General features: G+C 52.0%; 6 protein-coding genes and 1 non-coding gene across 7 annotated transcripts; 3 read left to right on the top strand and 4 right to left on the bottom strand.

The window, feature by feature from the left end:
• Window positions 1-1,917: 1,917 nt before the first annotated feature.
• On the bottom strand, window positions 1,918-3,559 carry ARC35 (Arp complex subunit). Its single transcript, XM_062875043.1, has 4 exons — window positions 3,253-3,559; window positions 2,500-3,164; window positions 2,298-2,447; window positions 1,918-2,242 (listed from the first exon to the last, which is right to left on the bottom strand). The coding sequence occupies exons 1-4, from the start codon at window positions 3,312-3,314 to the stop codon at window positions 2,163-2,165; spliced, it is 957 nt and encodes a 318-aa protein (XP_062738271.1). The 5' UTR covers window positions 3,315-3,559; the 3' UTR covers window positions 1,918-2,162.
• A 5-nt stretch (window positions 3,560-3,564) lies between these two features.
• DIP2 (beta transducin) lies at window positions 3,565-6,748 on the top strand. The gene is made up of 2 exons (XM_062875042.1): window positions 3,565-3,682; window positions 3,738-6,748. The coding sequence occupies exons 1-2, from the start codon at window positions 3,666-3,668 to the stop codon at window positions 6,604-6,606; spliced, it is 2,886 nt and encodes a 961-aa protein (XP_062738270.1). The 5' UTR covers window positions 3,565-3,665; the 3' UTR covers window positions 6,607-6,748.
• Window positions 6,749-6,950: 202 nt separating this feature from the next.
• On the bottom strand, window positions 6,951-9,239 carry QC761_117580 (uncharacterized protein; the record flags this gene model as incomplete). Its single annotated transcript, XM_062875041.1, has 1 exon — window positions 6,951-9,239. The coding sequence occupies one exon, from the start codon at window positions 9,237-9,239 to the stop codon at window positions 6,951-6,953; it is 2,289 nt and encodes a 762-aa protein (XP_062738269.1).
• Window positions 9,240-9,586: 347 nt separating this feature from the next.
• Window positions 9,587-9,682, bottom strand: QC761_0019910. Its single transcript has one exon. It is a non-coding gene; the product is annotated as a tRNA-Ile (tRNA).
• A 141-nt stretch (window positions 9,683-9,823) lies between these two features.
• On the top strand, window positions 9,824-12,340 carry QC761_117570 (uncharacterized protein; the record flags this gene model as incomplete). Its single annotated transcript, XM_062875040.1, has 5 exons — window positions 9,824-11,247; window positions 11,361-11,574; window positions 11,755-11,788; window positions 11,862-11,920; window positions 12,272-12,340. Exons 1-5 carry the CDS (start codon window positions 10,562-10,564, stop codon window positions 12,338-12,340), a joined length of 1,062 nt encoding a protein of 353 aa, XP_062738268.1. The 5' UTR covers window positions 9,824-10,561.
• A 2,712-nt stretch (window positions 12,341-15,052) lies between these two features.
• Window positions 15,053-15,416, top strand: QC761_0019890 (uncharacterized protein; the record flags this gene model as incomplete). The annotated part of the gene is made up of 2 exons (XM_062872063.1): window positions 15,053-15,068; window positions 15,143-15,416. 2 exons carry the CDS (start codon window positions 15,053-15,055, stop codon window positions 15,316-15,318), a joined length of 192 nt encoding a protein of 63 aa, XP_062738267.1. The 3' UTR covers window positions 15,319-15,416.
• A 410-nt stretch (window positions 15,417-15,826) lies between these two features.
• QC761_117560 (uncharacterized protein) lies at window positions 15,827-18,626 on the bottom strand (the record flags this gene model as incomplete). Its single annotated transcript, XM_062875039.1, has 3 exons — window positions 15,827-17,327; window positions 17,432-18,081; window positions 18,160-18,626. The coding sequence occupies 3 exons, from the start codon at window positions 18,624-18,626 to the stop codon at window positions 17,191-17,193; spliced, it is 1,254 nt and encodes a 417-aa protein (XP_062738266.1). The 3' UTR covers window positions 15,827-17,190.
• Between the last annotated feature and the right edge of the window lie 4,271 nt (window positions 18,627-22,897).

Raw genomic sequence — 22,897 nt, 5'->3', positions numbered from 1 at the left:
CGAAAAGGGCTGAAGAGGGGAAGAAGGGCGCCTGTAACTGGCTCGATAAGAGTATTCTCCCGAGTCCGAGACATAAGGTAAGTTACTCCTCACAAGCTTCAAGAGCGGGATGCTGAGCGAGGCATAAGATTGACGTAAGTCCAATAGGTTGGTCACGCAACTGAGCCTGCTTTTCTTCTCACCCACACACAAACAGGGCAAGTTGGTGTGTGTGTGAGGGTGAGCAAGCAAATGATTGCACCATTTTCTTTTATCTGCTTATGTATCCCCTCACGATGATGCATTTTCCACCAGTCAAGTGAAACTTTCCCCCGCCTTCACTTTCCATCCCCCACGAAAAGATACGAGGAGACTCGAATTCTCAAACTTGCTGGTTTCAGACACAGCATAATCTTTTTGCTTCAAGCTGGTTTATTGACCTGTAGTATTTTGCACTGCCTCAGCTGCAACCCCTTCTGTCGACCATATATTGCTCGGGACCGAAAGGAAGTCTCAGAATCTTCCAACGAGACCTAGCCGTTTTTCCAGCTGTAATCTATATTGCACGCAGTAAACTACCGGACTGGACAAAGAATACCTGGGGACGGCAGACTTTGGTCGGGAAGTGTGTGCAATCAAGCGATTTAGCCGGACCGAAAGCTAGGACACCAGATACCTAACCCACTGGTGTGTGTGTGAGAGAGAAAGTGGTGAGGTAATTGAGCACCATAGCGATCACACCACCCTTCTGGAACACACCTGAACATACAGAGTCCGGGGCACCTGCCTGATATCGAGATGGTAGCTGCAAAAGAGCCCACTCACACCTGGTGACGTTGCAAGACAGTATCAAAACCTGGGGGATGCACGTTTCGGCAGATGAAATGCACTCCGGAATGGGGGGAGTTTGGGGGCTGAAACTTGAGAGGAGAGCTGACATGACCCCCAAACGTTCTTTCGAATGACCGAGAGAGAGGACGGCAACCGGGAGGATCGGCCCGGATCGACTACCAATTGTCAATAACGTGATCAAAAGCTTCATCTTATCCATCACGTCACCCCTCTGCACACACCTCTTGTCATAGAGGTAAACAAATCCACAACCCCAAACATAACCTCACCATGCCATGCCACCTATCAAACAGATAGTTCTACAATCCCGTCATATTACCACCATCCTCTCCCCAATCCGTCCACCGAGACTTCCGCCCTTTCAACCTCCCCAAACTCCCGGGTCAGATTAATCTATTTCTTCAACTTTTTTGTCCTCCCTCTTTTGTAACCCACAACCCCATACCTCACGCGGAGACCGCCGACCACAAGCCAAAAAGCACGGGCGAAACCGACAAGGTAGGTAGGTAGGTTTCCAGCCATGAAGGGATCACAGCATAGGTCAGCCATGGAAGGGGGAAGGGCGCATGTCGTGCCCGCCCCCCACCCACCACCGCTAGGGTATGCTGTGCTCACGAGAAAAAAAGCAAACACCGCATCAAGCAGCAACGGGCAGTACGAGGCGGGCGGACGGGACTGTGGGAGGGGCGTGTACCTAGGTAGGTAGGTAAGTAAAAGGACAGGAAGAAACCCTAAACGAAGAGATACAGGACATGCGGCTCCGGCGGTGGGCACGACTTGAAGCTGTAACACGCCAGGTGGATGCTGTGAAACCTGGCCCTCTGGGTCAAGGGGCATGGCTAGATGAGTGAAAATGAGGGGATTCCGAAGACGGAAGGAGGAGTAAACGAAGAGCGTTGGTGGGTTTGCAAATTTTACAGTGCCGGATATGAAAAGAAGGGAAAGTGCAGCTGACGGTTGAAGTGCCCCTGACAAGACAAGGTAAGATGTCCAAGGTACGCTACCCTGTATTGATATGTCAATATGTCAAAAAGAAACAAGTGAGGGTCTTCAGAGCGACTAGAACTAGTGGTATGATAAGATGGCGAAGGGGCAATGCGCCAATTCTATAAAGGGTAATGGATTATTGTGGCCAAGGGGTAGTGTGTTGACATGATGAAGGGGTAACGTGTTGATGTGGCAGTGGTTGATGCGGTAACGCAGTGATGTGGGAAGGAGCAGCGATCCAAGGTCTTGTCTGTAAATTAGTCACCTGACCGTTGCTTGCATTGCTCTACCCTATACACAACATCCATAAAAGACGCTCAACTCCAAAACACGCCCCAAACAAACTAGTTTCCAGCCTTGAAGGTTCTCCCGCTCGCTGTCTTGCGCTCCTTTTCTTCGTTCTCTGGTCTCGCTCTCCGGAGGACTGATATAAAGCGTTAGGATGATACTCAGGGAACAGTGGTAGGGAACGAACATACCCTGGAGGAAGTCTGCCGTCCGCCTTCTCATCCGAGTGTGGATATAAGCCTTGGAGGCCTTGATATGGTAGTGGAAGTAATCGCGGAAGGTCTGAATATGTGAAATAACATCATTCATACGCTGAGGAGTCAAGTGGCGAGGGAACAAAACTAGTTTGTATGTTAGCACATGTCATCCCACGCCGGTTATGTCGAGACATACCAAAAGTAACATAACCAATCTCCCCGGTGCCGGTATTCTTCACACCCGGCACACCCTGCAACTCCAATGGCGGATCATTCCTGAACAGCACCTGAGGCGCGTTCTGAATAGCTCTCCGGCGGGCATCCACAAACTCCTGGATGAACACCTTTCCAAACACGCGATCCGTCTCCTCCCTGAACACGGTACTGAAAATAACAGTGACGCGATCATGACTGGCCTTGACATAGATCGCCTCCTCCTCACGGTACTGAATAGCCTTCACGGACCCGCCCTCCTTGACACCCTGTGGCGCTTCTTCGGATGTGAACTTGGCCGCCTCGGCCTTCAGGTGGTAGTGCTCCTCGTACGCCTGCTTAAAAGGGGCAGCCATGGCATTGCGCTTCAACAGAGCAATCTTCATGATCAACGCATCGCGGGCTTCCTTTTCCTCTGGGAGATTCTCGAGGTCGATCTGGAGGGAAAAGTCATAACCCGGCTCGGGCGGGATAACATACGGGCCATATTCCTCAGCCAGGAGCTCCTCAGCGCCGTAACGAACAAGGTCCTTGTAGCAGCGGATTTGCATAGACACAACAATCTTCGTCTTGGTGTCGGGGGTGGAGATGTGGAAGATGACGCCGTCAAAGTCGGACACGGTCTGGTCGATGGACACGGGGGGTGCTCTGTGTTGGGCGCATTGTTGGTTAGCTATGGCGGTGATGGTCAGGGGGGGCTTGGCGGTGAGAGTGGTAGAGACAAGACAACACTCACCCGGAGAAACGCTCCGTGAGCACCGTTTGTATCAGCACATTCTGGTAATCGAGCAGCAACATCTTGTCCCCTGGTTTCGGCTTCGACGGGTAGCTATGGTGTTGATGATGAAGTTGGGGGAAAGCTTTAGTGGGGCCTGTCAGTTGCAACTGGGAAGGCTGACGTTGCTCGGCTTGCGACAAGCTGCGGACCAGGCCCCTCCCCTGAAGCTACTGCCCCGCAATTCCTGGAGCCGCAGCCACTGAACCCCTGCCGACGGGTGTGGCTAGTGTCGAGTGTTTTCACCTTTGCAATTCTTATCTTATCGCCGCCAAAAAAAAGTCCTGGGCAAGACAAGCACTTCCCTCGAAGCGCAAGGACATTCCACAACGATTGAGAGGTGCGCCTGCATTGGATAATCTCGAGTCGCAAATATGGTCAAGTCCTACCTGTAAGTATTCGTCTGGAACCATCGCTCTGTTCGATAACACCCCTAACCGTCTCAGAAAATTCGAGCCATCAAAGTCCTTCGGCGTCGTCGCATCCAGCAGCTCCAACATTGTCTGGTCGTCCAAGGACAAGACGAAAAGCAGCGCCGGCCAAGCTGTCGTCGCCGCCAATGAGGAGGTGCTAGTCTGGGATATCAAGAAGGGCGAACTCCTCAGCCGCTGGAAAGAAGAGAACAACAGAGCTCTGGTAACGGCAATCGCGCAAAGCAAGACCGACCCCGATCTGTTCGCTGTCGGCTACGAAAATGGCAGTATTCGCATTTGGGACAGCAAGATCGCCACCTCCGTAGTGAGCTTCAACGGCCACAAGTCGGCCGTCACTATTCTCGCTTTCGACAAGACTGGTGTGCGCCTGGCCTCCGGTTCGAAGGATACCGACGTTATTGTTTGGGATCTGGTGGCCGAGGTGGGACAGTACAAGCTGAGAGGACACAAAGATCAGGTTACCGGCCTGAGGTTCATTGAGCCGGAGCCGGTGGTGCAGGAAGAAGATGGAGAGCAGGCGTTGATGGCGGTGGACAACGATGGCGCAGAGGGATTCCTTCTTACGACAGGAAAGGATTCGCTGATTAAGCTCTGGGATCTTTCATCCCGCCACTGTATCGAGACACACGTTGCGCAAAGCAATGGCGAATGCTGGGCGCTAGGAGTTTCGCCGGATCTGAGCGGCTGCGTGACTGCTGGGAACGATGGCGAAATGAAGGTGTGGGCATTGGATGTCGTGGCACTGGCTGCCTCGGCGCAACGAGTCGACCTTTCACAATCAGTAAACTTCCTCCACGATAGAGGCACATTACACCGATCGAGCAAAGAACGCGCAGTCGAGGTTATTTTCCACCCCCGCCGGGATTACTTCGCCGTACACGGAGTCGAGAAGAACGTTGAAATTTGGAGGATACGGACGGAATCAGAGGTCAAGAAGAGCTTGGCCAGGAAAAAGAAGAGAAGAAAGGAGAAGCTGGCAAAAGATAAGAAGGGCGCCGATGTTGATATGGAGGATGAGGGCGCCGACGATATCAACAAGGCCGAGATTTCTGATGTGTTTGCGCAGCACGTTATCGTACGAACCACGGGCAAGGTCAGATCAGTCGACTGGGCGATACAACAAGGGAGCAAGGACCTGCAATTACTTGTAGGGTCCACAAACAACTTGTTGGAGCTCTATACGATTGTTGGAAAAGACAAGCTCAAGTCCAAGACCGATGTTGCAGATTACAACAAGGCACTGGGTGTTGATCTCCCAGGCCATCGCACAGACATCCGCTCGCTATCACTCAGCTCGGACGACAAAATGCTGGCATCTGCTGCCAATGGTTCGCTCAAGATTTGGAACGTAAAGACACAAGCCTGCATCAGAACATTTGAGTGTGGTTATGCGCTCTGCTGCGCATTTTTGCCAGGTGACAAGGTGGTAGTGGTGGGAACCAAGGAGGGAGAGCTCCAACTGTACGATGTGGCTTCCGCGGCGTTGTTGGAGAGCGTGAATGCACACGAGGGCCATGCTATCTGGGCGCTACAAGTCCACCCAGATGGCAAGTCTGTGGTGTCAGGAGGTGCCGACAAAGCAGCCAAATTCTGGGATTTCAAGATTGTCCAGGAGCAAGTTCTTGGCACCACGAGAACCACACCAAAACTCAAGCTGGTCCAGTCGAGGATACTCAAGGTATCTGACGACATTCTCAGTCTGAAATTCTCCCCCGACTCCAAGCTCCTGGCTGTGTCTCTCCTCGACAGCACAGTCAAGGTCTTCTTTGTCGACTCCCTCAAACTCTATCTCAACCTCTACGGCCACAAACTCCCCGTCTTAAGCATGGACATCTCCTTCGACAGCAAACTAATCATCACCTCCTCCGCCGACAAGAACATCAGAATATGGGGTCTCGATTTCGGCGACTGCCACAAAGCCTTGTTTGGTCACCAAGACTCGATCCTTCAAGTAGCCTTCATCCCCCACAACTCGGACGGCAACGGACATCACTTCTTTTCCGCGTCCAAAGACCGCACGATCAAATACTGGGACGGGGATAAATTCGAGCAAATCCAACGTATCGACGGCCACCACGGGGAGATCTGGGCCCTTGCCATCTCCCACGCGGGTAACTTCCTCGTGTCCGCCTCTCACGACAAGTCTATTCGTGTATGGGAGGAAACGGACGAGCAGATCTTCCTCGAGGAAGAGCGCGAAAAGGAACTGGAAGAGCTTTACGAATCTACGCTCACCACCTCCCTAGAGCAAGACGCCGACGCCCAGGATGAAAACCGCGAGGTTGCCGCAGCATCAAAACAGACGGTTGAGACGTTGATGGCAGGAGAGAGAATAGCCGAGGCCCTCGAGCTCGGCCTGGCAGACCTCAACGTGGTGAAAGAGTGGGAAGTAGCCAAGGCTTCCAACCCCAACCTTGCGCCGCCGCAACGGCACGCCATCTTCATGGCGCTGGGGAACATCACGGCGGAGCAATACGTGATGAACACCCTCTCCAAGATCAAAGCGTCCGCGCTCCACGATGCGCTTCTGGTTCTTCCCTTTGCGTCAGTGCCGATGCTGTTCACCTTTTTGAACCTCTTCGCGCTACGGAGCATGAACATCCCTCTCACCTGCAGGATCTTGTTTTTCATGCTCAAAACCCACCACAAGCAGATTGTCAGCAGCAGGACGATGCGCCAGATGCTGGATGGGATCAGAGTCAATCTGAGGCAGGCGCTGAGGAAGCAGAAGAATGAGATGGGGTATAATATTGCGGCGTTGAGGGTGGTGGGGATGCAGATTGAAGAGAGGAGTGTCAAGGGGTTCGTGGATGAGAATTGGGAGGAGGAGGAGAAGCAGAAGAAGGAGGTGAGGAAGAGGGCTTTTGCTAGTCTTTCTTAGACTTGGTAATGGATGGTTTGGGGCAAATGTGTGGTGAAAGAAAGCGAGTGGGGAGCTTTCTGATGGCTTGTTCAATGGGATGGTAGATAGAGATGGTGTTTCTGAATTTGAGTAAAATGTCAAGTTCAACATCTTTGAAGTTTGTGATACTTTGTACTGCTCTGGCAGTTTCTGTCATTATGATTATTTTGCGGCTCAGTCCATGGTATCTTTCCCCCTGCCCTTTTCCCAGTCCCCCTTGAATCACTTTCGCTTTAGTGAATATCAACGCTAAACTTGTTGTGTTTCCACGACAACAAATACCACCCACATCCAGCACTTTATTTACAAATTAATCAGGACCACTACTCCTCTTCACTCTCCACTGCCTCCGCCTCTGACGAAGCAGGTTGTGTATTGTCTTCGGGCGGTGTATCAACCATGACATCACCCTCATCACCCTCATCACCACCGTCAGTCTCAACAACAGCAGGCGTTTCATACGGTGTCTCATACGCCTCCCCGTTCTGTGACGGTGACGAGGACTTTGCCTCTTCACTGTCGATTTCCATCCGCGTCTCATCCGCGTCATCATTAGGCGAGGACAACCCCGACAAAGAAGCAGGTGTCTCACCACCAGCCGAGTCTTCCAGCATCGCCTCTTGCTTCATCGCCTCCTCCATGCCATGCACCAGCGCCTCCTCCATCGCGGTATCGTCTTCAGCCGTTGTGGGAGTGACGTTCGTCTCTTCTTGTGGTGTGGCGTCTTGCATAGTTTCTTCTGGGGTCGTTGCCGCAGCCTTTTCCGAATCAGCCTCCGCAGACGAGGAATCTCGATCTATTGCTGTTGACTCCCCTGAGACAGTATTTGCTGGCACCACCCCATCTTGATCACCACTTGGCGACATCGGCGCCTGAGTGCTGGGCGTTGGTTCACCGGCCTGATCGTGAACATGACTGTCGGGCCGATTTTTGTCGTTGCTGGCGTCTTGATGTTGTACATCGACCGAACCAGTTACCTGAGTTTCCGCAGGTGTAGAGACAGACGCATCAGAGCTAGAAGTAGAACCGGCCGCAGATGGGTCTTGGGCTGCAACGGGAGTTTGACCATTATTTCCGGACTCAAGCTGGGTCCTGACACCTTTGGGCACGGCCGGAGGCGGCTGGACTCGAGACTTCGGCTTGCTGGCACGTCCGGTGTTCGCACCTGGTGTCCGTAATGAGGACCGGCCTTGGGATACGGCCTTCTGTGATTGCGGGGGTGGACCGGCTTGGTTAGCTGGTGCGAACCCAGGTGGTGCATATGGGCCGATGTATCCTGACGGTCCTACATATGGAACTGGCGGCGACGGTCTAGTTGGTCTTTGCCCTTGTGGAGGTTGGGCATTAGGCGGAGGTCCATTTGATACGTGTGGCGGACGATAACCGGGTGGTGGTGGTGGAGTTTGCTGTTGTCCGGGATGCGGAGCTTGTGGTGGGCCGTGGGCTTGACCTGCCGAATGTTGACCGGTTTGCGGGGCCGGTTGTGGAGGCCGGTTGTGCATGCCACTCGGAGCTGGCGGCGTAAGCGCAGACGAAGGTGGGCCGGGATATACAGTCACAAAACATGGCGGCCCGAGCTCGACTGGTTGCCCGGCGTAAACAATGGGCAGCACCGTGCCCGGCGGTATGCAATGCTGCCCAGGATAGCTCCAAGGTCCGGGATGAGGCCCAGTGTATAGCACAACATAGTTTGAAGGGTCAAAAGCCGGCGGTATTTGTGGATACGCCGGAGCCTGGTGTCCGGCGGGTTGGAGGCCAGGTTTTCCGGGTTGCGGAGCATGATGCGGAGCTGATTGGGCTGCCGGCCGATATGCTGGTGCGACGGGAGGGGTCTGAACCGGAGGGGCCTGTGCCACTGGCCTATTTTGAACCGGTGGCCTTTGCTGTGCCGGAGCGGGGGCTAATGGGGCAGGTGGTCGAGGTGCTGGCGGAGGTGGTTTGTAATGCGGTTGTGGATTTACACGACCTATGATTCGAACGGACGGGGTCATCGGTGCTGTTGTTATCGGTACAGCAGACGAAGCCCCAGCAGATGACGAGGGAGTCGGAGTGGCACCGTTCGTATTTGGGTCCGCAACCGTCACCACTGGTTCCTCTTGCTGCATTCCTTCTTTGGTTCGAAATGTTGAACGCTGGCTCAGTGGTTTCCAGCCTTCCAACGCCTTTGGAACACCTCCTGGCCCGACCTTGGGGACTTCAATACCCGTCCCCTCGAGTAGTTTGTCCCGTGAATCCCACCATCCCTGAATCGTTGGCGTAGGAATCTTCCAAAAGTCCGAAGCTTCGGCGTACGTGGGTGCTCTGTACCAAACAAGTTCTCCATTCTCATTCTCGACTACCGGTTGTGTTGAGCAATCTTCTTGGGGCTGGCCCATCCGGCGGCGTGGTGTTTTTCGGGGGCCAGAGTCCGGGACGCGGTGGGTAAGGAGATAAAGCAATACTTCGATCTTGCGCTCGCGGGTGTAGCTTCGTTCGACGCGTTTGATCTGCTTGAGGGCCTTCGCCTTGAGCTTCTCGGACAAGGGTTTCGGCGCTGGCCCAGGCTTCTTTCTCTCGACTCCTTTCAAGGTCAGGGGCCGGTGAATTGGCGTAGTTTTTGGCGTGGGAGCCATGGTGGTTCCGTGGGAGGCAATGCCGACGCGCTGCCTCGGCCAAATCCAAAAGAATCGGCCATGAGACGAAAACCAATTGCGATGCTATCGGTCTCTTGTCCAATTGTTAATTGAGCTCAGGGTCGTGAACATGAGGTCCGTGCTGGCGGCGAATTTATTGTGAGCAAGAACAGCCTCCTCCAGACCTGGTTTGAGTCCGCCAAATATAGGCTTGCTCCACATGGCTACATTGACAGCATGACATCCCAAACTACCATATCCGACAAAAAAGTGGCCGTGGATTTTAAGGCAAGCAAAAGGAGAAGGAAAGTAGTGAGCAGGCTCACAAAAAACGAGCCATAAGCATGTGCCCAATAACAGGATTGAACTGTTGACCTTCGCATACCATTTACAGGTGTGTACCAGTATTAGTACGACGCTCTAACCAGCTGAGCTAATCGGGCTTGATGATTTGTTGAAAACAAGGACGCGTTTTGGGTACACGAGTGGCCCAAAATAATCAAGGCATTATGATGAGAGAAGCACAGGCCATACAGGAATAGTTGCTGCCTCCGGTTGGTAACTTCCGGTTGTCAGCCACTTCAGCTTATCGACTCTGACATCAGCTGTCAAGAAGCACTGAAACAGACCTCTTCTTGCAGCCGTCATCTTTCCTTATTCTATCTTGGCTTTGCGAGAGGCAGCTTGTAACGGTTCTCACAGTTTCGCTTTCTACATGGCGTCTAGGTATATAATCATATGTCCGATCACATAGCAGCATCACCGCAGTCAATTACCTGATGTACCAATGTCATGCTATGGCGGCCCGCTGAACCTTCTCCCCCTTGTCTTGGGGACGATGAGGGGTCCACGGGTGTGCCACAGCCCGCTCCGCAGCCTCCGCCGCGTTGGAGACTCCGCCCCGCCCCAAGGCCTGAATCTCAAACGGACGACATCCAATCTCCAGGAAGAACGCCGTCGGGCTGAGGACTTCATACATGGCGCCAAGTGCAACTGAGAACATACCTTAACCACTGTCCCAATACATAGTCAGCCTCTCCTTTGTTTTGCTCTTCTTTTAATACCACAATCCTTCCTTCTCCTTTGCCGGCCTCAACTACGTCGATATCTGTACCCCGAGTGGCTGTCGCATCGTGAATTTGGCAAGATTATAGGCAATCACACGTACCCAGCATAACCCAACCCACCTTGCCGGACACCTCGGCTTCCCAAGAAACCAACTCTTCGACTTTCATTTTGTTTTACCGTAGGACTCAAATCGCAAACATATCCCGGTGCCAAACCTGACGTTAGCTTCCTTGTGTCGACAAATCGTTACCAAGATGGGTTTCCGCGACAAGTTCAGGAAGAAGGAGGAGGAGGAGGGAAACAGCACCCTCGATTTCACGTTTGTGCGATCCGATACCCATAGTGCCGAGGTGATCCAGCCTCCAGGAGAACCCGTTGGTGCCAGTAACGACGGGTTCCTCAGTCCAGGCCCGCAAACACCCCAGAAGTCCCGCCGAAGCCTCGACGTCTTTCGAAGTAACCGCAGCCGAAGCGCATCTGCATCTAGCAACCAAGGCGGTGGCCACAAGCGCCTATCGCAACGGCTACACCTGAGCCGCAGTCCAGCCAGTAGCGAGATCGTACCGCAAGATCTGCCGGAGATCGTGGTTCCGGAGGGGGGCGTCGAGGACAAGGACGGGACCGAGTCGCAATGGGAGAAGCGAGCCACTCTGCTTGCTCGCGAGAACGAGAAGCATCGCAGCCGGCCAGGGACCCCCGATCACGGAAGTTCTCCCCCGACTCTACCTCAGTTGCGCTTAGGCGATGCGTCCGCGGACGAGGCGCCAGATCCCAGGGTCAAGGTGGTGTCATCGAAGGCCATCGACGAGGATATCCAGGAGGCTATCAGGTTGCATGAGGCAGGAAAACTGGAAGAGTCGACGGCGTTGTTTGGCCGGTTAGCGGATCCTAAGGGGGCCAACAACCCCCTTAGCCAGGTTCTCTATGGTCTCGCCCTCAGGTATGTGCCTCTGCCATGCCTGCACTAGAGTCAGAAGTGTCCATCTCGCAAAGCATCAACAAAATGGCGGGCTGGTCCAATGATGGTTATGTTCATGAGCTAACGAATATCAGACACGGATGGGGTTGCCAACCGAACACTGCTGCCGCCGTCAACTATCTCTCCGCGGCAGCATCCAATGCCGCCGAGATTGAGCAGATGGCCCTCCAAGCAGGACTCAAGAAAGGAGGAGCAGCCAAGGGGGAGCTGGTTCTGGCCATATTCGAATTGGCCAATTGCTTCCGACACGGATGGGGTATTGCCAAGGACCCCATTGCTGCAAAGCAGGTAGGTTTGTTTTTCTTGCTGCTGCTTGTTGATTTGAATGCAACGGCGAACGGTTAACGGTGACGTCTCAACGTGTGGTTGGTATGCATATCGAGTTTTGCACAAGTGTGCTCGTGAGAGCTCCTCCTGAAGGGTCGTGGGTTGAACACATCTTTTGTTGATACTGACAATGCATATCAGTACTACGAAACGGCAGCGAATCTCGGCGATACTGGTATGTTGGCCGTCCATTTCTGGACTACGCCTGTGGAGAGCAAGCTAACCAGCTCATCTTTTGTTGTTTACAGACGCGATGAACGAAGTCGCATGGTGCTATCTTGAGGGGTTCGGCACTAAGAAGGACAAGGTCAGTAAATATTGTCTCACATTTTCTCAGATATCAACTTTTTTTTTTTTGGTCGCTTGTACACACATGAAGGCCGGCATCGAGATTGCCTGGGCGTGACCATGCCAGCTGGACTAGCAGCAGCGGCAGACTTCCCACGTTCACACTTTCCGGTCGGTCTGTCAACAAGTGATGCCGGTTGGAAGTGTGGCTTTCCTGTCGAATCAGGAGCAGTTGGGCATCAACGGGGCTTTTTTGCCTGAAAAGGACGAATCACAATTCGCAAGCTTCTTTCAGTGAGGGGGGGAAGCACCACACTCTTTTTAAGGTCCATCACATGAGGCTGACAGTTGAACTGCATGAACACAACAGTTTACGGCAGCGAAGTACTACCGGAGAGCCGAAGAAAACGGAAACAAGATTATTGGAAACACCTGGTAAGCACATATCCGGCTTTTTTTTCTCCTTCTCTTCTTTCCCACACAAGACTGCAGTTACGCAGTGTGTGGTGATTTATGCAACGGCAGAACAATGTTGCAGATATGACTTGCGTCTTGTTTGCGTGATAGGTTGAGCAAAACTGCTCTTTCTGTCACGATAGCCATACGTTTTTCTGTCCGCCCTACTTTTTGTTCTCTCACTACACCCCCTCCACCGTCTTGGATTCTGAGAGGTTGATATCCTTTGATATGTACCTTTGTCCGATTGGGTTGTTTTTATGGAGGGGGCGTGGTGTAAGGGTGGGTGGTGCAGGTCTCCGTTTCTTTTTGCTGGAGCCAAGTGCCGGTGGTACGCCCACCCGTGGTGTGTTGCCCTCTTGCTGTGTTTACTTATCACCGCATTTTTGTATCGCGGGCCCGTAAGATGCGGATGGATGCTGTGTAATTTGTGGTGTGGTACGGTTACTCAAGGGAAGCGGGAATCGGTTGGGCAGATTTTCTGGTTTGGTTTTGGTTTGGGGGAGACTGGAGCTGACGGCGAGTTTTTTTAGGATTTGGAAGGACAAGTACAACCCGGAGAATCAGAAGAAGAAGTGAGATGGAGAGTGGTACAAAGTCGGGACAGGGCGAGGGGGGCGGGGAGTGGGACTAGTAAATGGAGGAGGTTTGTGTCTCTTTTTGCTTTGTGTTTTTGGTGTTGCTTGGAGGGAAATGGGAGGTTTGCTGGGTTGGTTTTACTGGACAGTTGGATATCCTCAGGGGGTTTGCTTCTGGAGTTTTGTGTTTTATGATTCCCTTTTGGATAGGTGGCAAGCCGTTATAATCACAATTGTTGGATCACGCGATAATTGATTGAGTCCGGACAGACCATACAATGAGGATATGCTGTGATCTGAGGGGACGAGACCCTGATACACAGACAATGAGCAATGGTGGTAGGTGGCGGCGAGGGCGGCTGTTGAGAAAGACAAGAAAAAAAAAAAAAGAGTGGACAATTGGGTTTCTTGGTAGATGGGCACGATTTACATTGTATCAAGGTACCGAACAACAACAACCACTGGTATGGCCTTGTCGTTTCGGCAGTCCTTGCCACGGAAGTGCAGAGTGCATACTGTAATCGGTATTGGATGAACCTAAAGGCAAGGGGGGTTTATATGGTCAGACGGGGTGGGGGAGGCGCGGGTATCGTGAGATTTTTTGGATGCTGCTTTGAGAAAAATGCCCATGTGGAAAGTTTTGAGGCGGGAGAAAATGTTTGAAGCGGTCATTGAGTGGTTGGGAGAGAGGACGGGGAAAGGGGCGTTGTGCGACAGGAGTTATCATGTTGCAATAAGGCAGATTCGTCTGGTCTGAACAGTCTGGTCATTGCCCTTAGGCATTTTTGGCCTTACTATTTTGTGAGTTTTGCATGGCTTTTGTCATTTCTTTGGGGAGAGACGGGGACGTTTCATAGGCACGGAGGGGGAGTTCGATGGGTTTGGTTGGAAGTTCCGTGATAATTTCGTTTGAGATTTCTTGGTTTTGATGGAGAGCGTTGGTAAGTGGAATGGCTCTATTGATTTCATGCTTTATTTAGGAAGAGATTAGGCACTAAATGTGGCTAACATGGATGATGACTTGCTTTACCTGCTTGGGGGGTTTGCCACTGTGGATTTTGGTTTCTTGATGTCTGTTTACTCCTTGTGTATGGTGTTGACATCAATGTGAGACGGGAAACTGCTTTTTGCCATCATGAAATACCACTCTGGTGCTGGCGCTCCTTTCGAGTGGGACGGAATGGCCCGGTTCTGGAACTCCAGATCGTATTATGCGTGGATTGTAGGCGCACAAGTATTGGACTAGAGCTACATAGATGGTTGAAAGACAGGTTATGTAGCACCGGCGCAAAAGCGCGAATGCAACATGACTGAAGCTCTGTCGATGTTATGATCATAAGCGAGAGGAGGAATCTGCTGACAGCGAGTTGACGACAAGAAAAAGCGGAAACTGGGCATGGATTCCTACTCGTCCAGCCTATCGCACGTTATGGAACCCGTACCCAGGCTAAGCTTGACAGCATATACCTACTTTGGGCAGAGAGGCATGCTGCATTAGCTTGGTCTTGTGCTAGTTTCGGAGTTTTTTGACCGTGTTGCTTCTGTTGGTATAGACTAGACAGTTTACCAAGAGACTAGGTAGAGTTGCTGTTTCGAATAGGAGCTCGTTTTCAAGGTTCGGATGATGGTTAGGATAGAATTGAGTTTAGGTCCCGTCTATCGTCTCATCCCATCCCGATGCTTGGGTCCAAGGTGGAGAGGGGGTTCAGATAATACGATGTATGCATTTAAGGAGGGGTAAACGGACCGAGCAAGAGGAAGTATCTTGAAGTTGCGGACTTGAACCTCGAAAAACGGACTTGGTCTTGCATTCAAGAGGCCCAGAAGCAGCGTTTCAAGGTTGGGAGTGGCGAAAGCAACCTCACTCAAGTCATACTCTGGGCTATACCCCTTTTTTGTTCGTGACTTGCTGTGGTGGGATGGTGTAAGTGATTTCCCCTGTCAATCATCTCTGAATATCGCCCCTACGACAGAGGCGATCGTCCTAAATGGCCAGGCGCGAAGTAAACCCTCCGATAGAACCTAAGAATGACAAGAGAATGTAGCACAACACTGCCTTTAAGGTGCCACAAACTGTAGTAGAACTTGGCTGCAACCCTTTTGTGGCGTGATTATAGATGAGTCCCTATTTTCGTGTGTATTCGATCTTGTCTCAGGTCATCCCGACTGGGGCATCCGTCGGCGGTTTTGCTGGATCACAAACACAGGCTTGTTCAAGTTTCGGAGTCACATGGGGTTTGGGCCTAGGCTCCGGTTTGTGGGTTGGGTTGAAACTGTGCCTGACGGCCGATGCCGGACCGGAGCGGGACCGGGGCTCGTGCTTCCTTCCGTGTCACTGGTGCCCGGCCCCGGTTCCTCTCCGGTGTTTGCTTTCCGCATCTGAAAGCAAGAAAAGACTGCTTTAAACAAGGGAAACTGTAAGCGATTTCTTGGAAGTAGTACTCGGTAAAGGCTGTAACTGTGATTATCACATCTCTAAGCCGTGAACTACAGTTTGCACCCCCATGCACCGTGCTTCGCAGTGCAAGCTGGGACGGTTGACTGAATACATATCCTTGCCACACCGGCGAGCACAAAGACAACCAACGTCCAGGAATCTATAATCTCCAAGCTTTCACGATAGAAATAGATGACTAAACGGCAAGTCTGGGACGAAAGTTCGGACGACAAGCTAAGTGTAGCCAGCTTTTGAGCCACGACACATATAATCTTGATAAGTAGATCATCACGTGGAAGCATATTTGCAGCGTGAAACAAAGTCAGGTGGTAAGCCCATGGTATTGACACATGAGCTCTAACTTTCATGGATCACTTTTAATCGGTAGTCCGTATCAACCGACGCAGCCTTGAGAACACTGACTCACAACCACGAACATTCTCAACACATATTGGCTCCATGGAATAAGCACCGTTGAACGCTCACTTATATGCCTTTGCATCACCGAGCCTACCTACAGTGCAGATAATACCAACAAGTGCTGTTTTCTCCGCATCTCTTGAGCCCCCCTGTTCTATAATCATCAACTGAACTCCAAGCACCTCCTGAGAAGATATCCCACATGTCCTATCCATTTACCCAATCTCCTTTGAATACTTCAACGGTCATATTCGACTCACATTCTAAGGTTCTGCCTTCCACTCAAATCATACACCCAACATATAGCTACTCCCACCACATCAAAAACCATACTGCTTACACAACACCATCCGTGAGCAACAATAATCATGAAAACACATCTCTCATCCTCATCCCAATCATAAACAGCGAAACACAAAAATAAAACAAATAAACCAGTTTATTCAGCCCTAACCACCCTACCACCAACTCCATTTTTCGATCTTTTGGGCTATGGTTGCCAGGCAAATGTCGTATGTTGGTGATCAGTTTAATATTCTCAAGCCAACTATTTCCCAACTCCAACTCCCCATATTTCACAAAAACCCACAAAAAAAATAAAAAATAGCCCTGGTTTCTCAAACTGTGTGTCGAGCTATTGTAAAAAGAAAAGCGAAAAAAGAAACGTAAAAGCATATCCTTCCCCCATCATCCCAGCTATCCCCAACCCCAGCGCTTGCAAACGCAAAATTTTGAGAATGCCACGCCCGCAAACCATCCAGAGCGATTGTTTCCGAGCGAAAAAAAAAAACTTCCAAAATCTTCTTCGTTGCCGAGCGATTTTTTTCGTTGGTAAAACGAATTTTTGCCAAGTGTTGAGATGAAAGAACTTGCCATGTCGAAGACCAAATCTCAAAACACCAACGACCCCTTGCCGCACCACCCCTCCTCCTTTCCCTTACTCTACTAAGTATTCCCCCGGATTTGGGAGAACGCCGTTCGACATAGGGCATAAGAGGAGGAGGAGGTTTGGCGATGACGAGGGGGGTCGGGCGGCAAAGTCGAGAGATTGATTGGCGATTTGGCGATGGCGAAGGGGGAAAGCCGGAAAAAGATCGCGAAGAAGCCCATGTTGCAATATGTTGATACACTTCCCACAAAAAAACCACCCCGTTGTGCTGTGCTGTGCTGTGAATATGTCGCGATGATCAGTTCGTTCCAACCTCAAACTTCCATCTCCAGCAGCCTCAATTTGCCAGGTGTTTAACCCTGGTTCTGAGGGGGAGGTCAAACACCACCAGCACCGGCAGCACCACCACCACGGCCATGGCCTTGACCGCCACGTCCGTTGCCGCCAGGAGCACCACCAGCACCACCTCCTCCACGACCCTGTTGTCCAGAAACGCCCGGAGAGGAGTCCTACTCCCCCCGGGGACGCTTCGCACCATGCGGATTCTGGGCTTGGCTGTTCCCACCGCCACCGAACCCACCAGCACCACCCGAACCTCCACCAAACCCGAACGGCTGGGAAAACTGGTTGCCCATCCCTTGGAAGGCTGAGATGGGTCCTTCGCGTTAGCAGGCGGTCAAAAAAAAAAGAAAAGAAAAAGTCGAGACGGCCAAGTGCCGCCAGGGGAAAAGTCAGTTCTGGGGTCCTTACCAGGCATACCACCCATGGGTCCACCCATACCCATTGGGCCAGCACCACCCATCATCATGGGGTTCATACCAGCACCCATTCCCATCATGCCACCGCCAGCCATGGGGTTCATGGGCATCATGCCCATGGCATTTCCAGCGCCGCCACCACCGCGACCGCGCATGCCACCACCACGACCCATCATGCCCATTCCACCTCTGTTGTTGAACCCGCCACCACCACCATAACCACCGCCACCGCCACCGCCAGCGTTGAAGCCCATGTTGTTACCGGGGTTGAACTGGTTGTTCATGCCGCCCTGGTAATTGCTATAACCACCGCGGTTCATCTGACCACGAGGAGTGTAACCACCTCTACCGCGGTAACCGCCACCACCAAAGCCGTTGTTGCCGCCCTGGTAGCTATTCGGGCGCTGCGAATCATTGTGGTTTGGGCCAACAGGAGGACGACCACCACCTTGGCCATCTCTGGGAGCACCGCCTCTGTTGGGGGTGTCCTTGGGCAGCGTCCGGAAAGGGTTGAACGACGGATTGTTGTAAATCGCCGTGGGACGCTTCGACGCCGGCTGATTCGGCTCGTTGGCCAGCGACTCGATGCGGTGCTTGACCGCCGTGGCGGCCTGCTGGGACGTGAACTCGACATAAGCTTGTCTAATCCGATGTATTGGTGTTAGCAAGCCACTCCAAGGCTTTTATCTGATGTGCGAGAGAAAACAAAACAAAACTTACCCCTTGCTCTTGCCGTTAACCTTGTGCTCGCTGAAAGTAATGTCTTTGAGTTCAGCCTCACATTGGGCCTGAACAGCCCAACCGCGGATGTCGTCGTCAGTCGTCCACCAGTTCAGCTCATTGATGAGCAGCGCGGTGGTGGCGCCGGGGTCGACAGGGCGCTCATCCGAACCCTCACCCTCCTTGCGCTTGATGCCCTGCTTGGGCTGGGGGCTCTGACGCGGCTGGGCCTGGCCGTCAGACTCGCCCATGTCGTACAGGTCGGCGCCGTTGTGGCCCTGACCCTGGTTCTCGTCACCGTTCTCACCGGCGTAGTCATAGTCCTCGTGGTTGCCCTGGCTATTGCCGGCGTGGGCATCCTCTCTGTCATAGTGACCGCTGTTGCCGTTCTCTTGGTGCTCGTTACCGCCCTGGTCATTCTTCTCATCCCCGTAGACGTCGAGGACGAAATCGTCGTTCTCAGCCATTGTGGATGCTTGTGTGAGAGTTCTTGTGTGCTTTGAAATCAGATATGATTAAGCCCTGGCTATTAGATTAGAATACATGCCCAAACGGAAACAAAAATGTACGGTTGCGATTCGTAATCGGCACCCTGGCTCGAGACAGCATGTCCCAGCTTCAACGCCGACCAAGTGAAAGTGCAAATATGATGCGATGAAAAGGATGATCCATAAAGATGTGATAGGAAAACAAAGGCAGAGAGTTTGTAATACGTACACTTCGATCAACCTTCAAGGTGGCGATCGACGAAACTGAAATCAAGGAGTCAAGCTCTGTGCTTGTGAACTCCTGGTGCTGGCTTTTTGTTTGCCCTTCTTCCCTCTCAAGTGTGGTTCTTGGAGATACAGGTGTGAAAGATGAGGACTAAATCCCAATGATTTGCTTCCTCTTGAACTGCCAACTCTGAAAACCCCTGCCTAAAACCCTAGATCATGGTTATTGTCTGTTCTCCTCGAAAAGCTGTGAAACCAAAGTGAGAGCTGTGCAGTCAGTGGGAATCACTCGGAGAAGGTAGGATAAAGTGAGGGAAATGAGGGACGAGTGCAGGGCGAACATAGGACACTCCCTAAGGAGAAACCTAGTGAGCTCCTTGTGACTTCTGCCTGAGCATTGGTCATTAGGAGCAACTTCGCCGACCCCACCCAAAGTAAACAATGGGGAAAGGGGTGGGAAAAGCGGGTCTGCCAAGAGCGACTAGGCGTGGCCAGTGCAGCAGCTGTAATAGGGGTGTAGTGTGGTGTGTAGAAGCAAGGTGAAGTGGATGATGGGGTTTCACGACCACATAACGTCATGGCTGGACTGAAGCTTGATGTCGATAGGTCTAGAAGATCGGGCTGTGATGGGTGGTAGACTTACGTTGCGGTCAGGTCGGTGCTATCTGGGGGCCGAATACTTGTTAGCTTCAAGTCTTTCATAAGTGAATAGAAGATAAATGATATACCTTATGGCTGAGTTAAGCGGTCGGTTTGAAGACGGGAATGAGGAACTATTATCAAGTGTTAGTAATGTCCTGGACAAACAGGGAGGGTGTAGCGAGGAGGTGAAGAAGGTGAAGGCAGCGAACGGGGAGGACAGTCAAGGTAGCAAACCCGGTGGAGAGTCGCTTGCTGTAGTTGTGCTTGGCTTGATGAAGAAGTGACTGGGTGGACAAGCGACTCGAAGGTGAAGGGGTACTCAAGATCAACGAGGCATAGGGTGGAAGAACAGGATGTGATGGAAGAAGGGTTCTCAAGTCCAACTGTGGCTGTGGAAGAAAAGGTGTTGGTGCAGGGGAAAAGAAACAAGAGGGGGTTTTCAAATACCTGAATGGTGGATGGGTGTTGTGGTAGACAACGCTAATAGGGCTGACTGTTAGGTCGAGGAAAATTGAGAAGCGATACTGTTGTGTCCTGTATACGTCATCGACGTACGGGATCGCTATTAAAGGGAACCACGAGAGAGTATGGGTGCTCGCGTGGATGGGTAGGCAATAGGATAGAAGGGTGCTGAATGTGGAGGGAGTATATAAACGGGGAGAAGTTGAGAAGATTAAAGTTGTCCGATGTGTGTCCAGTCCACGCTAACAAAGCAGTGTTACAAAGACAGAGGGAAACCGACATTCAGATGAGATATAATGGGTGTTGGAAGAGGATGATACAATGATTGTTTGTTTGTTTACACCCTGATCAACAACAAGCCCAGGAATGACGAACAACAATGAATCCAGCCGGGAAGGGAACGATGGTGCTATCTGTGATTGGGGGGATACAATGAGAGGTGGACGAAAACACATCTGAGGATTTTGAGAAGGATAAAGCAGAGGTGAGGTAGGAAATTACTGCTACTGGCAGTGTGGTCAAAAGAGACCGGACCAAACTAGTCCTCGCCCGCGACCACAGTTGGGGATGAAGGGAAAACCAAAAGATGATGGCAAAGAATCGTGAATACATACCTGATATGATGGTTCAAGTGCGGTCGTAGTCCTGAATCTGCTGTAACCTGTGAGAAAAGGTCGCGAGAGCTGGTGATGAGTGATTCGTGGGGGGGAAATGCCACGAAAAATGAGAACGAGGTTGCAGGATGAAAAAGTCTTTGGTAGTGTGGGGTGAGGAGCGACCACAAGGCAGAAATAAACAATCCTGGGTGGAGGAAGGGAGCTCGGGGCAGGGCGTGGGCGGTGTGGCGTACCTGTGAGGCGGTCAGCACACCTAGTAGTTGATTATGGCCAGTTATTTTTGTGTCTAGTCCAGTAACAGAGGCAATGAGAGCAGGAGGTGCAAGCACAGGGGTCCAAAGACAGGTCATCTAGCACTGTTGCCAAAATTCCAGGCGGTAAACTACCCCCAAGTAGGCGTCCAGTCTTCCATAACCAATTCCCCAGGGAAATCGGGAAGCAGAGTAACAGACACACGATCCAACCCCTAGAAGTGTTCCAATAATCATCTGGAAACAACAAGAAACCAAGCAGTAGACACAGCTGAGCCACCCAGCAAACCAACTTTGGTCAAGGGCAGCTACAACCATCTCGAAGTATTCCACGTCGTCTAGGTCAAGTTCCCGTCCTAGAAGAAGTGTTGCCAACTTTGAACAGGCAAAAGCACGCCAGTCCAGAGTTCCCGGTTGAAGCAATCTCGGAGGCTGTGGACAAAACAACAAACAGAGGACCGCCGAAAGCCCCTAAGCAGAGAGAAGTCCCGGTCGAACCCGCTCCAATGTGTCCGGTTGTCGCGGGGTGTAGAACAATGATCCAAGAACATGGGCGTTTTGGCATGTCAATCCTTCTCGGCTCTGTACCGTCTCGAGTATACTCCCATCCATCCTGGCTAGTTTCTGATGCGAACTGAAGCCCTGCCGTGGAACGGATCGATCGAGCTAGAGTGCGGTGCAACTGGCTCCGGGAGTTTGTCTTCAAGCCGCCTTGGGCCTGCTCGAGGCCTTTGAACAGAGGTTGGCTTGCCAGTCGAGGGTTCGATCGGAGGGATCTTGATTGAAGAGACGTTTTGGGTTTGTTCGGAGTCATCTCTTTCGTCGGATGGAGGACCAGTGATGTGTTCACGCCGTAGGTTGAGGAATAGCTCGGTGGATCGTGAAAAGGGCGGCGTCTTTGTGAGAACTATGAGGTAGCAGAGCAAGTCCAAAGGAATAGGACGATGTCCATCTCAGAAGAGTGCCTGGGAAAGAACGGTTAGCGAGTGCTGGAGATGATGGCATGACGGGGAGGACTACTTACTTTCCATGGACTTTGTTTGGCTCAACCGTCTACCGACGGAAAAGCACATGGAGGGCAAGCCAAGTGCTAGGCCCTGGCTCTCCCCGGGCTCTTGATGGCCTGAATGGTCTTGGCAGCATGAATATCGGTACTTGGACTTGGATGTTATTGACGGCTTGGATGTCCTTGGCGGCTTGGGTTCTCTTGACGTCTTGACTGTGGTTCAGTACCAGGAAGAGACAGAGCGGGAAGAGATCTCAGAGAAAGGAGCCTCAATAAATAGGGCGCGCCTCTGGTGGCTACCTTGGGCCTTTCGGCGCCGTCAAGCAGTCGGCCCCGACAGGCAAGAAAAGACCGGTAGGACCGAAAGACAATTAAAGACCGACAGTGGGGCGTTGTCTCCTTAGTTCTGTGCCTACATTGTTCTCCGTCCGATATAGCTTTGTCTCTAATCTCCGCTTTTTACTCTTGTTTGAAGTCGTTTCGGGTCTGTCGGGTGGTATTTGTTTCTGCTCTACCATGCATCCTTCAAATTGATGGTCAGGCAGATGTGGGTTGCTTGACGGGCTCTTGATTAGAGGTAGGTTGACTGGGCCAAGGTGGACGCTCACGGGTAGGTAGGCTGATAGGCATCTCATTTGCCTCCCAGAGTAGTTTTTGGTGACCTTTTGTCGTGGTGATCGCGGACTCTTCCATCTGATGACCAGTAATACGTCTGGAAAGGGGTTCTCAGCCTTGTAAAAGAGGCGCCTGTGCCAAGCCAGGCATGTGGCTACCACGGCCAAGCTCTTGTTTGTGGTCGGTGGGGCTGTAAAAAGGGTTCTTGGACTCTCTCAGCGGAACTGCGCGAAGCGCCGCATACTGCCAATGCCCACTGGTAGAAGCCTCCAGCACCAAGAACACTATGTTACCCTGCTCCCATCTTCTTTCCAATCTTGAAACGTGCTGTCTACGGAGCACAGGATGTCTGTGGCTGCGTAGGCGTCTCCGGCGAGCTCGGGCTAGCGGAGTGGAGCGGCACTACAAGCAGGGAGAGCAGCACAGAGAGAT

The sequence above is a fragment of the Podospora bellae-mahoneyi genome (assembly GCF_035222275.1).
Source record: "Podospora bellae-mahoneyi strain CBS 112042 chromosome 1 map unlocalized CBS112042p_1, whole genome shotgun sequence".
Lineage (NCBI taxonomy): Eukaryota > Fungi > Ascomycota > Sordariomycetes > Sordariales > Podosporaceae > Podospora > Podospora bellae-mahoneyi.
This window is presented reverse-complemented; position numbering and strand designations above follow the sequence as displayed.